Source organism: Phalaenopsis equestris, unplaced genomic scaffold (genome assembly GCF_001263595.1).
Source record: "Phalaenopsis equestris unplaced genomic scaffold, ASM126359v1 Scaffold000002, whole genome shotgun sequence".
NCBI classification, from domain to species: Eukaryota; Viridiplantae; Streptophyta; class Magnoliopsida; order Asparagales; family Orchidaceae; genus Phalaenopsis; species Phalaenopsis equestris.
Genome location: NW_018164444.1, coordinates 75,143,850 through 75,159,212, shown reverse-complemented (window position 1 = coordinate 75,159,212; position 15,363 = coordinate 75,143,850). Strand labels below are relative to the sequence as shown.

The 15,363-nt window shown below is 34.6% G+C and overlaps 1 protein-coding gene across 1 annotated transcript in view; it reads left to right on the top strand.

Moving 5' to 3' along the window:
- Positions 1-13,608, top strand: part of LOC110020137 (protein TSS-like) — a 34,245-nt gene extending 20,637 nt beyond the window's left edge. Inside the window, exons 19-24 of the mRNA XM_020718134.1 lie at positions 8,226-8,409; positions 8,949-9,080; positions 9,161-9,273; positions 9,777-9,858; positions 11,530-11,586; positions 11,637-13,608. Coding sequence (XP_020573793.1) covers positions 8,226-8,409; positions 8,949-9,080; positions 9,161-9,273; positions 9,777-9,858; positions 11,530-11,586; positions 11,637-13,136 — 2,068 coding nt within the window. The 3' untranslated portion in view covers positions 13,137-13,608. The remainder of the gene's footprint in view (positions 1-8,225; positions 8,410-8,948; positions 9,081-9,160; positions 9,274-9,776; positions 9,859-11,529; positions 11,587-11,636) is intronic.
- Positions 13,609-15,363: the final 1,755 nt, after the last annotated feature.

The following is a 15,363-nucleotide window of genomic DNA, read 5'->3' as shown; positions in this document are numbered from 1 at the left end:
GTTAGGTATAAAGTTTGTAAAAAACATTCATTTCTACAATACATGGTGTATTTCCATAAAGGACGCTGCAACAAATTTTAATATATAATGGGAATAGATACGATGCAAAGGCATGAAATAAAGTGGATAATTGATCAAATGAAACATATAAGTGCTTAGGATGACCAGTGCATTTCCTTTTATCTCTCCTGAGAGTAACAATTAAATGTAGATCAGATGGTTTAATAGTTTGTTGAATGCTTCGTTGAATCTAACAATATTGTTATGGATGTTGTCTTGGGAGGAAGTAAAGGCATGGAGAGCAGTCATGTGGAGGTGTGGAGGTATGAGAAGAACTTTTGGAGGAAGATGAATTGGTGCCATATAGCCTTTAAGGTTAGATCGCTCATCATAATAGGGGATTTTAGCACTTATAGCGATATTGGGGGTGAGAGCACCTAAGGAAGGTACACCGAATAACATAGGGGGAGTTTTCCTTGAAATAAAAATGCATGGATCTAGAATGTACACCAAAAGATCGACAATGTAAGGGGAAATAGAATTTGTTGGGATTAAGAATGGAGAAGGGTAAAATGTGGCATAGAAATGGAGAAGATATTTTATTAATGAAATAACAGGAGGTTAAGATTGCATCCCTCTAGAAATGATGAGCTGCATTCATGTGAAATAGCAATGTTATGGCAACATGCAGGTGGTGATTTGTGATTAGTGACACCATTTCATTGAGAGGTGTAGGGGCATGGAGTTTGATGTATAATACCATTGATAGAGCAGAATTTACAAAACTAATATTGTATGAATTCGAACGCATTATTCGTACAAAAGGTTTTGAATAAGGATTACAATTGAATTTTTATTCCCCGATTAAAAATTTAAAAATTTGACATTTTTGAAAGACCTCTAAACAACATTTGTGTAAATAAACTTAAGTAATTCATAAAAAAATCCTAAAAAATGGTTGCAAGATTATAAAAGTTGAGATGTGTAAGGGTAGAGCTTGGATCCTAAATGTTAGACTGATATTTAACAAACTCACTTGCATGTGGTCAAATTTGAGCATATATGGAGAAACAAGGACGAAATCCCAATGTTTATTGGGAGGAGGATCTAGCTGACAATTCCAGTGAAATGTGGTAATCGTGGAATAAGTGTGAAAGGAACATCTGCCATCAAGTAGTAGGTCTTTTTAGCTTATGTATATCTCTTAATCACCTTCCTTGAGTTGAGGTTCTTAAAAACATGACTTGAAGGATAAAAAATTACTTAAAAGTTATGTGACTTAGGAAGATGTTGATATATAATAAGTATATAGGAAATAATGTGACATTGAGCATCAAAGAAAGGTAGAGGTTTCAAAGAAATCCCATTGTCTTATCCTAAGATTGGTAAAGGGTACCACATTAACCATAATCTAGGGTACCACATTAACCATAATCACGGGAAAAAGAGAGGTGTGTGCATAAAGGAAAGAGAAGTTCACAATTTTCTTGTTATATAGGAATTGTTATTGGTGTATTTGATCTTGGACATACTTGAATAAGTAGGGTCTGTTTGAGGCAGCTGCAACTTATCCAGATTATCCAGATAAGTTGTTTATCCTGATAAGCTGCTGATCCGGATAACCTGTCTGATTGTTTGGTTTCTGCGTCTGAAAAATAGCTGACTCTGGATAAATGATTATTTCCCCCTTGTTTTGGATAAACTATTTATTTGTTTGGTTTGTGTATTTTGAAAAGAGTTGATTTGTAGATTTTTTTAGGTAAATGAACAATCTGTCAAACAAAAGTTGCGACATTCTCAACAAAACTATAATGTCTACTCATTAGATATTTTATAACCAATTAAACCACGTCATTACAGTACAAAAAAGATATAGCCCTCACATAATAGTGAGTATCATGAAATTAAAAAAAAAGAAGAAATAATATATTATAATTACTAGGATTAAAATGACAATATTCATTTTAAAATGTAAAGGCATGTCACGACGAACGTTGCTTGGTTCTGACACCCCAAGTGTCAAAATCTGATATGATAATTCATTATCTCCAACATCAAGAGAACTTCATGGGGTCGTTGGTTCACTCAAAATAAAATGATGTTAAAGCTAAATATAATATATTACATATGCTTTATACCCAAGTGTCAAAATCTGATATGATAATTCATTATCCCCAACATCAAGAGAACTTCATGGGGCCGTTGGTTCACTCAAAATAAAATGATGTTCAAGCTAAATATAATATATTACATATGCTTTATGGTTATTTGAGTCAATGCAGTATAAATACACTAATTTATATTGTGTTTATTTGGAAGAAAGTAAATAAATCATTTTAAAGTACAGCTATTTATCATCTATCCTCCTTGCAAAAACACTTGCCAAGCTTATGCAAATTGAAGTTTAAAGATGGTAGAAGAGACTAATAATTCAATATAGAGAGAAGCAATTGAAGATGAGGTGAAGAAACAGAGGTCTCCATCCCCAATTGGATACAAATGATTCTTCACTAATGAAATGCTGATTTACTAGATCCATCAAGAGACATAAAACAAGGCTAGCTTACCAAAGCTTACAAGGTCAACTATAATGAAATCTTTGCTCCCGTGTAATCCTTAAAATCGTTTGGATACTTCTCACAATGGCAGCCAACCTTGATTGACCGATTCACAAACCGGATTATAAAAATGCATTTTTGAATGCTAACTTAAATAAGGAAGATTATATGCACCATCCTCTAAGGATTAATGACCCCAAAAAGACAATTCTAGATATTGTAGTTAACCTATTAATGATTTCAAATAAGCACCTCAAGCCTGATTTAACAGTTTCAAAAAAGCTATAAGTCAGTGGAGATTCATACAACCTCACTCTAATCACTTTGTTATACAAATTTAACAGATTCATGCAGTCTATCAAAATCTCTGGTAAGAAAAAATAGCCATAAAATCTATCGAAGAAAATATCCTACAGATATCTTTAAATAAATCATCTTAACTTGAAGCAAACAATTAATACTTGTCGGGAGGAAAATAAGTTCTTGTACTTGATGCATTATGCTCGAGTTGCACACCCCACCACAAAAAATAGAAAGACCCAACCAAATCCTACATGCTCATAAACTAGGGCCTTTTCTTCACCGCGATATTAGAGCACGTTTTCGGCCAAATGAGGTAGAGGAGGGAGGAGAGGAGGCAGGAGAGCATGTGGGAGAAGAAATTTTACCAGAGAAGAGCAACTTCTCGGCGGGAAGCGACGGAGGAGGTGCGCTCGACAGAGGATCTTCTAGGGCGACGATCGGGTAGCGAGAGCAGGGAGGTAATAGACTTTAGATAAAATGCGGAACGCAGGGGTAATACCGCGGTCGGCGTTTAATGCATTAGATAAAACACAGTATTTAAAAACACATTCTAACCGCGCGAATCAAACATCGAGACAACGCTTTGAAAATGCTGCCGCACTTATAAGCTGCTTCAAACGGGCCCGTAATTGTTGTTGAACCAGAGGAGAATTTGCAAGGTTATTCTAAAAAAGAGGTGGAGAAAAAGATGATAGCTAGTTGAGTTGAAGAACATAATAAAGAGCAGTTGTAAGATTAAGAAATATAGAATGGTCATCAACTTTTATTGGGATGACGATGACCAAGCTAACAATGCCAATGAAAGAATGGTCATCAACTTTTATTGGGATGACGATGACCTAGCTAACAATGCCAATGAAATGGGGTAATTGTGGAATAAGTATGAAAGGAACATCTGCCATTCCGTAGTAGGTCTTTTTAGCTTATATATCACTTGATCACCTTCCTTGAGTTGAGATCCTTAAAAACATGACTAGAAGGATAAAAAGTTACTCAACAATTATGTGACTTATTAAGATGGTGAATACATGATAATTATGCAGGAAATAATGGGACATTAAGCATGAAAGAGTCGTAGACGTTTCAAAGAAATCACAATTTCTTGTCCAAAGATGGGTAAATGTTACCACATTTGCCATAATCATGGGAAAAAAAGATGGCGTGCAGAAAGGAAAGAGAAGTTTACAATTTTCTTGATATATAGGAGTTGACAATGGAATATTTTATTTAGGACATACTTGAAGATGCAGTTATAGCTGAACCATGGGAGAATTTGCAAAGTTATTCTACAAAAGAGGTGGAGAAAGAGATAATAACTCATTGGCTCGAAGAACATAAAGAGTGGTTGTAAGATTAAGAAACATAGAAGTCATCAACTTAGATTATGTATGTTAAAGAGATGGATGAAGGCTTGAGATAAAATTAGCAACTAATAGAACTTCATTTTGTTGTTGCTAAACCTTAGTGGTAAATGTATGCGGTGAGTAGTTTATCCCACTTATCCCTCTTAGGTGTTATTATAATCTTAGATGGTTAAATCCTCATATTGTTGAAAAAATAGAATGGAGTACAAAGTATAGACCTTGGATATACTTGTGCAGACGCGCTTGAGTAGAATGCAAAACATTTCATGTTGCTATGGCAATATTAGGAAACATGATTGTGGAGGCAGTAAAATATTGAGATTATTTAATTATCAACTAAGCATAATCGGATGAATGAAATTTCGAGAATTTGTTGTTATCACCTTGAGCTAGTGAGAAAGTCTCCTGTTAAATACGAGCCTTAGTGATAGTGGTTTGCAATGAGTGTAGATGGCTTGTATGCAGTGGATCGTCATGCAAGCAATGCCATGATAGTAGGTGCGAGCAATTTACATCATAATGTGCTATTCATGGATGGGTGATATGCATCATTGTTCGTGGATGGTGTTACAATCCAATAGTGGGATGCTATTAGGGGTGTCAAAAATTGACTTGACACGCTAACACGACTTGAAATCGACTCAAAAAACTCGGTTCGGGTTGATCCAAATATTTTTCAAGTCAAGTTCGGGTCCGAGAATTTAACCCGTTTATTATTCGGGTCGGATTCGGGTTGACCAGATTCAGATCAGGTTATTTTCAGGTCGGACTTACCCGCCGACCCAAATTAACATCCCTAGGTGTCAAAATTGACATGACAAGCCAACACGAGTCGAGCTCAACTTGAAAAATCCGGTTTTGGATTGACCCAAATATTTTTTGAATCGGGTTCAGGTCAGATAATACGACCCGTTTATTATTGGAGTCGGGTTCTAGTTGATCCGATTTGGGTCGGATCTTTTTCAGGCTGGACCTGAACCCGACCCATCGACCCAAATTCACACCCCTAGATGCTATGCTAAAAACAAGAATTGGGAGGTGAGCATCGGGTGATGCAGAATTAGGAAGAAGGGAAAAACAAAGAAGAAAGAAAAGGAAGGAAGAAGGAAGAAGGAAGAATGGATGGAATAGAAGAATCAGGAATAGAAACTTAATCTAGGGAAATCCTATTAGGGTGGGTAATAGTAATTGAATTATGTTGGGTTAAATTAAGATCTTAGTTAAGAATTTCATGAAATATCTAAATGGATTATGATTCCAAGTGATTTACTCTAGGTGGTGAGCTCGAGAAGATTCATTGTGGGGCTACTCTGTCGCTTCAGGTTAAATAATCATGTGCAAAATTAAGAAGAATATCTTTCTGTAGTATTAGTATGTAATTTATTAATATGCGACTTTAGTTAGAAATTTATTCAGATGTTGAATGTCCGCACATGTTTCATGAATACAAACTTGAGTTGACACTAATGATATTTATTTTTTTACTATTTTTATTGATCTGGTGAGCATATTTATTAAACCATTGCTTGCATGTATTTGTATACTGTTGTGTATGCATATAATACATGATTTTTATATGATGAAGGATTATTACAAAAATTATGTTTAAAGAAATATCACCAATGTTGTGATATGTTGACTATTACATGAATGACCTATAGGTATGGATGTCAGTGAATGATGAGATCCTGACTCCTGATATTTAAGTTGTGATGAAACTATTGATATTAGGGGGGGTTTTGATAACTGCTATATTGGGAGGGGCTCAACTTTTATCAAAAATTATTTTTTAGCCAACGGGCTGGATGACGACCCAATGACATGAAATGAAATGAGTATAGTCAAAATCTATGAAATACAAGTAACATTTCTAAGAAAACAACTATTTATTATGAAATTATTATGGCTATTTGTATGATTGCACAAAATTGAATGAAATGTATGTTTGTTATGGTTGTTATTGTTTACTGCATCTCATTCCCTTTTCGTTAAATATCTCAGCTGATTAAAATATGTTTTTATGTACTGCTGTCATGAATATGAGCCACGGTTGAACATACACGCTTTCTTTTCGTCTATAAATCTTACTTTAATCTTGTTTATTTCACATGAATTGATGAAGTAGCCCTACGACAGATTTTTTTGAGTTTGCCATCTACAATCTGGAATCATAATGTCCTTAGAATTTTCAAGAAAATCTCAAGTAAACTCTTAATTCAACCCAACATAATTCAATTAGTATTACCCACCTCGAAAGGATTTCCCTTGATTAAGTTTCTATTCTAGTTCTTCTATTCTAGTAGTTCCTTCTTCCTTGTTCCTTCTTCCTTCTTCCTTCTTCTGCTTCCTACTTTGTTTTACCCTTTTCCTCCATTTCCCCTACAGATTTCTCGCTACTAACCTTACTTGAGATAGGTTTTAGTTCCTCCCAATTCCAGCTACAGTAACCAGGATGCGGGCTTGTTTCAGTTAGTGGAAATGGCAAAAATTGATTGTGGGAGAGAAAATAAATGTTTAAATTTACGAAAATGAGGATTCCCTCACCAATTTCTTCTCAGAACCCCCAAACCGTGATTTCCGACTCATCTGTCTGTCATCCATCCCGCTCCGCTATAGTGCCCGAGATATGGAAATGCTCTTGGCTTGTGAAACATAAAGTGAGAGAGGAGAAAGGAAATGCGGAAAAGGAAAAGAAAACATTTAGCTCCTTTAATCACAACAGTCAAACGAATCCCACCATTGCATGCTTTGCGGAGTGATATGCTACAGTGCTGCTGGATTTGTGAATTTTAATTAGGATTTGATTAATTTTATTTAAGTTATATATATATATATATATATATGATCAATTCAAAATTTAGAATTTTATAAAATTAGCTCGGTTAGATTTAGGGGGAAAATTAGGGTATAATTTAAAATAGTCAGAAATTTTTATCTAATTTGACCAAAGTTGGGTATTGCGAATTCTCTTTTTATAAATATGAAATATAGCTCTTGCAATGCGCACAAATTAATAATAGAAGACCGGGAAAGTTTTAATTGAGCATAATTCTTGTCAATTAATTAAAATTTAAACGATAAAGGGGCTTGCAAAAGCTTTTATCCATTTGATCACCGAAATCAAGACAATTATGATAATCAAGATAGATTATTTATAGCTTGCCTAAATTATAATAAAGGGCCCTTTTTTGGGAATCAATCATGCATCCACTATTCATGGTGATCACAACACATTTAATTATAATTTGCTTTTACCATGACAATTGATTGATTCAATATACAACGATTTTTGTGATGGTTAGAGATTTCATTAGTGGCCAACTAGTAAGACTACTTGAGAATTTTCATAAATTAGATAGATTGTAGGGAATCTATTGAGGATTAAGGTAGAAAACGATTTAAGATCGTTTGAGCACCTGTAGTAGAATCTATATTTTGGGGGTAGTAATATGGTAATATTCCTGAAGTTGCTAAAGTAGATTTACCAAAATAGAATTGGCATCAAATTTGGCTCTGTATATGCAAAAAATGAGGTAGAGAAATTCAGAAGGCCTATCTCTAATAATAGTGGTGAGGCTGCTGAAGGTGATCTCCTTATGATAGAATGCGCATGACAGGCGTGCTAATTCATTTCTCACTTGGTTCTTGGCCTTCCTTTTATATTTATGACTTAATGAATACTAAGTGCAGCTAAATGCAATGATGAATTTTTATAGACTGATCAAAGTAATCAAATTTCATTGGGGCTAGATTTCATACAATTGAGTGATCCTCCAATGCTACAATTATGAATTCTCTAGTCAATTATATGATTAAATGTTTCAATATTCCTTGTCTTTAAAAACTTGTAATCAACTTAAAACTGCTATAGCTGTACTACATAGATTAGTTAATATGCTCCATTTCTCTTTATTCTTTTCGAGAGTTCATTTAAAATTTTATCCTAAATTTTATTTTTTTATGACTAAACATGTTTTGTTTGAACATACTTTACTCTCAGGTATTCTAATCGAGCACTCTATCTTCTTCATTTCTCATGTGGACTATCACACCCAAATTCTGCCGCAACCTATATTAATGTTGCAATGATGGAAGAGGGAAGGGGGAATGCTAATGTTGCTTTACGATACCTCCATGAAGCCCTCAAGTGCAATCAACGTTTACTAGGGGCTGATCACATACAAGTTTTTCCTTCTCTCTTTTTGATCTATATGTATTTTATCTTTGATGGAAAATAGTCTCCATTGATACTTAACTACATAGGCTATTCTGCAATATTTCAATATATTATTCATGAAGAGCATTAACTAATTCCATGCTGATGTGTGGTATTAGAAAATTATGAACTTTCTTAATGCTCTCCCTTAATATTCCAACTAGTTGATATATTTACACATTATGAGCAAGGATAACTTATTTTATGACTGGTGAACAGTTATAATTAGCTTTATTCCAACTGTTCTATAGTCAACTAGTATACCTAGATTTTATGTCAAAACTACTCATGAACTCATTGTTATACAGAACTTACAGTGCATTTAATTTTCAAACTTCTAAGTTATTAGCAACTAACTTATGAGTCAGGATGACATTTGAAGTCAAACACAAATATATAAGATATTTATTTTGATGTACCGTGAAAAATAAAAGTTCAAACTGTAATCTGCTAGTACAGTTCATATATTTTCTTATTTACTAATTCTGTTATACTTTGATTTTACAGACAGCTGCAAGCTATCATGCGATTGCTATAGCCCTTTCAATGATGGAAGCATATTCCCTCAGTGTGCAGCATGAACAAACCACATTGCAGATTCTTCATGCTAAACTAGGATCCGAAGATCTGCGCACTCAGGTTGCTTTCCAATTATTTATTTCATGAAATCTAGAAAATTAATTTGCAACGTAAAGTCCAATTGCTAAAACCTTGTGCAGGATGCTGCTGCTTGGCTTGAATATTTTGAATCTAAAGCTTTGGAGCAGCAAGAGGCTGCACGTAAAGGCATGCCCAAGCCTGATGCATCAATTGCCAGCAAAGGTCATCTAAGGTATGAACCATGACCTAGTATTCTTTATACTAGACATTTCTTCTTAGGGAAATATACATACATAGCACAGAATTCTTGTGCATTGACATATTGCACGCCTGAACTTTTATATTTACATACATAGCATTTTGGCGTCTTTATTGACATATTGCACGCCTGAACTTTTATATTTACACACATATCATTTTGGCGTCTTTAACCTATGCATGAAAAATGTGTATTTAACTTTTAAAAAGTAATAATAGTGCTTTTTTGGTGCTATTGAAGACTTGACTGCTATGTGTGTAAATATGAAAGTTTAGGCGTGAGATGTGTAAATACAGGCGTGAGATATGTAAATACATAAGAATTGTGTGCTTTGTATGCCAGTGCCCTTTTGATGTGTAAATACATAAGAATTGTGTGCTTTGTATGCCAACGCCCTTTCTTATTATCGTGACTGGGATATAATTCTTTGAGCTTTAACCAAGACACCGTGCAACTGACACCTTTTACCAAATCAGTGTATCAGATCTCCTCGACTACATAAATCCAAATCCGGACATGAAAGAAAAGGACATGCAGAGAAAGCAGAGGCATACCAAGGTAACTCTTTTCACTTTTGCTTTATCTCAAAATAGTCCAATTCGATCAAATTCAGTATTGTTTTCTAAAAGTCATCAATGTCACTCAAATGCCTGTTACATTGTTGCCTAGAGTAGTTTTACAAGACTTTTTCCACCGATTAATAACATTCTCAAGTAGCTATCAATTTGATAGGATGAGACTGATTATTTGTGTTGATTAGGGCGATTTTATTCTGTTGTTTGTTACTGTAAAGCTACAAACTTTATTTTAAAAATTAAATTTACCTTTCTAAAGGCATTGCCATTTGAAGGTATTCAAATCACCGCCATAAGAAGCACAAATTATGCTAGATGTCTCAAAAGTCGTCTTCTTGTGTAGCTGGGGCTGCAGTATTTGATATTTTGGCAAGGCTGAGGGCCTCTTTGGAGCAACTTCATTAGCATTAACAGCATTGAGAGAGCATCACCAACTTGATGCATTGAAACTGGTGCCGTGCTGTATACATGAACTTAAATTATATGCTTGTCTAGAAGTTCATGGAGAAAAATAAAGAATTTAAAAAATATATATATAGATTGGAAATATAATATGAATTTGAATTTGAATTGGGTATCATGAACATAATAATCTTAAGAGTGTATGATGGAGCGAGGAATGGAGGGAGGGGGGAGGGGGAGGGCTTTTGTCTTGGCAGTATATATAATAAATTATTTACATACATACCATACAATTTTTATATTTACTTATGAACTTTATTATTTATTCATCTATTACTCAATCTTTAGCATCACATTAAAAATATCATAAATAATCTTTTTCTTTAAACTGATGCACAGACTTATGTTTTGATGGGATTTTGACATTATAGTGTTATATAAAAATTAAGGTGTTAGAGATATAAATACATGAAAATCTCCCTAAACATTTTATAATTTTTACGGCTCATCTTCTTTTGAATTTGTAAGCCAAGTAATTTTTCCTCCGCATCAAGGCTTCCAGCTCCCTTCCCGTGTATAAAATTAAGGTGTTAGAGATATAAATACATGAAAATTGTGTGGTATGCCTGAAAATCTCCCTAAACATTTTTAAATTTTTACGACTTGTCTTCTTTTGAATTTGTAAGCCAAGTAATTTTTCCTCTGCATCAAGGTTTCCAGCTCTCTTCCCGTGTATTTTGTTTGTTCTTCATGTCTTACCAAGACCAGTAATTTTTATATTTTCGATTTCCTTAATTTCTGTCTACATCTTATAATGAAGCTAATGGTTCTTCTTCCTTGCATATTGATGTTTGTCACGTGCACTATCTGTCATTTGTTTGTGCACTATCTGTCATTTGTTTGTGCACATTCTTATTTGGAGGAGAGAGAATCTGGATTTCCTTAAATTCATCTACTCATGCTTTGATCATTCTGCCAGATTCATATTAACAAAACCCACATCATAACCAGTCTATTCTTCCTGCATTATGCCAATGTAGCTTAAATTTATTTTTTGAACAAGCGTCACCGTGCAAGTTCACATGGGTAGTGTAATAATGTCTACAAAATTTTCAATTTGTTCTTTTTTTATGGCATTGTTGGTTTCCTTTACAAATTATTTTTGCATTCTTCATTATCTTCCATGGTTTATACTGTTCTCAAATTCTAATCACGTAATTGGTTCCTCTTACTATGTCTATTCTGGATGCAGAGTAATAGCAAACCTAATCAAGGGGGAGGGGGGAGGGGGAGGGCTTTTGTCTTGGCAGTATATATAATAAATTATTTACATACATACCATACAATTTTTGTATTTACTTATTGAACTGCCTGGTATCAGCAGAAGAGTCGTCCGACGAAGGGTGGCAAGAAGCCAGCTTCAGAGGAAAATCTAATCACATGCGACAGAAATTTGGTTCAAGGCGACCCGGCCTTTCTAAGTTAGCTGCAAACAACTCGGAGTCATATTCTACTGTAAGTGTTGGTTATAAGATGAGAACCGTATTACCGAATTCTAAGTCCTTTAATGGAGCCAGCTCTACTGATGTCTCTTCTGTTGGAAAATTGTGGAATGCTTCCAGTTCAGTGGGAGAAGAATCCAATAAGGTTCAACTGGCTAGTCCTGATGTAGAAGCTAGCACAGAACACCTTAAGGCTTCTGGTACGAGCAGGTTCGCTGCGGTGGCTTCCAAGTTTGCGTCATACAAAGAAGTAGCCGTGTCACCTCCTGGCACTGTCTTGAAGCCTGCTGCTGGGCACTCTATTCAGGTTAAGGATGGGTCCAATGATTCCCTTGAGCAAAACAAGTTTGTAGAGAAAATCATGGATGAAAATAGGACATGCCAGGAGGGTTTGGAAGAATCGCCTAGTGATTATAGTGAGAAAGAGGACCACTCAAATGAAGTAGTGGAAGTAGATTTAGATGAGAAACCTTCTACAAGTTCTGATGAAGTCCTGGAATTTTCTGATTCAAAGAAAGCTGTGCCAAGCAGAAGCAGGCTGTCAGCTTCTGCTCCTCCATTTAATCCATGCTCTCTGCTTTCAATGTCTCATCCATATAACTCAAATGCAGTTAGTGGCATATATAATGCAAAAAATGTCCAAAAGAGTGTGCCACGTCAATTTTTTGAATTTCCCTCTCCTGATTCTGTAGATCTTAGAGTCCCTCGTGGTCCCAGATCCACTATTTACTATAGGTCTGGCCATTCTTTTAGGAGGAAAGCTGGTTATCCAAGTTGGAACAACAATGTTTTGAATAGAAATAGCACCTCTCAGAGCATAATGAATCCTAATGCTGCTGAGTTTGTTCCTTCTAAAGATCGGCACCCAGATACAGGGAAAACTGCTGTTCTCTGCGAAGAAGCTCAAAATCCAGAAAAGACTTCGTCTAGGCCGCAAGAATTTACGAGTGCTGCAAAGAATGAAACTTCAGATGTTTACTTACAAGAGAAAACCAAAGTTGAGAAACCTGATAAACAAGCGATCAGAGATAATAATGGGAGAAATGACACCAAGAACTTGCAAAGAACTGAGCTTGCACGACAGATTCTTCTCAACTTGGTTGTGAAATCATTTCAGCATACTCTAATCTCTTCATCTGATGCCGAGTCTAAGTCATTTCCGGCTAAAACCAAGCCCAGGGAAAGCAAAGGACAGCAATCTCAATCTTCAAACAATGTGCAGTTTAAGAAGGGAAGAATTAAAAGCAGCAAGAAACAAGATGCAGAAGGATTTACGATCGTCTCGAAGAGAAGAAACAAGAACCAATTCCCTAGTGCAGTGAATGGCTTGTATGCTGAGCAATTTATCTGTACGTAGTGGGCTGATTACACAGAATATTATAAATAAGGCAAGTAAGTTCTTTTTCCCAATTTGAATATTTGAACATTGCCAGTGTTATTACTCGAGACGAAATTGTAATATGGTAGTATTCCGGCTTGTGAGCAGAAGATATTTGAGAATGATCTTGCAATAAGATGCTGGTCTGCAGCTTCTCAGTTTTCCAGGTGATTGATGAGAAGAGACCTGCATGTACATAAAGCCATCTCAGGATTGCTTAGGAAATTTCAACATCGTTTATGGACAAAAGCTTTTCAACGTATCAAAATTGATGAAATCTATATGATAAAGAAATTGATATATTTATATGATTAATCTGTAGGAAAATAAGTGTGTAATTAGTTTTTATAGTTGAAATAGGAGTTTTAAAAGGCTATAAAGTGTAAAATCATCATTTAATAGCACTTGCTTTTGTAAACCTATATATTTCACATCCCATCCAACACTATTGTCAGACATATATGTCATAGATTTGTAATTTTTTCAGCTAAGATCACTCAAAGAGAGATTTTGCTACATATATTCCTAGAAATTAAAGAATTATAATTTTGAACCACATCAACCAGAGATTTTGTCTAGTAACTCAGTCATGCAGATTCATTGAAAAAAAAGGCATCAACATATTGATTCATAGAAAATTCTCTTAAACAACTATTGGAACTCCATTGATTTGACTTGTACAATTTTCAAAGGACACCTTTATTTATATCTGTCCACCTCATAATATTCAAGTTATATGACATCTTCAATATCATTTAAAGGTTACTTTGTTATTCTTTGTAAACAACCAGAATCCACTAGTTAACATATTTCTTGCATCAGCCAAAAAGTTGCCATTCTTCATACTTCAGAATGGGAATTCACCAACCAAAAACTGCTCATTTGTACTTTTTGTTTAGAAATGATTTAGGGGAATTCTTCTTGCAAAGTTTGTTACCAAGTATGATACTCAATTGGAATTACACACAGAAGATCTGAATTCTATCACTCATCTGCACCAATCATATTCTCAATTATTCAAGAAAAGATCATAACACAAAAGACTAATGAGCACATGAAACAATTCTATATATAGCCCTGTTTATATCATATATTGCACAAATAACTTTTGTGTGAAGCCTTGAATGCAAATAATTTTTCAAAAAGCAAAATACTGATAAGAAACACGAAAAATGTTTGATTGCATGAACATTTTATTGACTTGGAAGATGCTAGCAACTTGCTTTCATTTTTTATTTCATTTGGAGAGGTCTGACATGCCAGTAAAATGAAATAATAGCTAGATCAAAGCCATTCTCTTGGGAGTCTATCATCCAACTAGAGAATTGGCAGCAAAACACAACTTTTCGTGCTATCCTCTGGAATAATATGCTTATTTGAGTCAATATTATACTCATCAAATGGGTGATTATCAAAGTTGTTAAGGATGTAAGCCCAAAGGATAATGGTATTTTCTATTGATTTTTAATCAACATAGTGAAATAATATTAATTGGGCTAGGCATTATTACTTATTAAGTTTTCTAGACTTCAATCAAAAGTGAGGTCAACAAGGCTATATGGTATTTATCACCACACATCCCATTTTAATTTTTCATTTCTACATTTTATGTCTCTTAGAGGCTATATGGTATTTATCACCACACGTCCCATTTTAATTTTTCATTTCTACATTTTATGTCTCTTAGAGGCTATATGGTATTTATCACCACACGTGCATATCCTTTATGCCACAATACAACAACAACGACAATAAACCTTTATCCCACTAAGTGGGGTCAGCTGTCTCCATTGTGTTTTATTGAGTGTCATATTTTCATTTAATTATAATACATTAAAAAATTTTTTTTACAATATGCCCAAGTCTTTGTAGTTCTACCTCTACCTTTCTTAACATGAGTTGAATCTAAAAGATCTACCCTCATAACCGGATCATCAAATTGTTGAAGTTTAATGTGATCATACCATTTAAGATGACTCTCTTTAATCTTGTCTACAACTGGAGCAATACCAACTCTTTCACTAATAGATTTGTTTTGTATCTTGTCTCTAAGTGTTAAGCCACGCATCCAACTAAGCATTCTCATCCATTATAAGAAGTGGAAAAAATAAATCTTGTAATCGTACAGGTTATCTCTTATGATGGGTTGAAGAATATGTGAGCATGCAGTGTTGATTAGTAAAAGGTGCAGAATGATTTTGTTAAC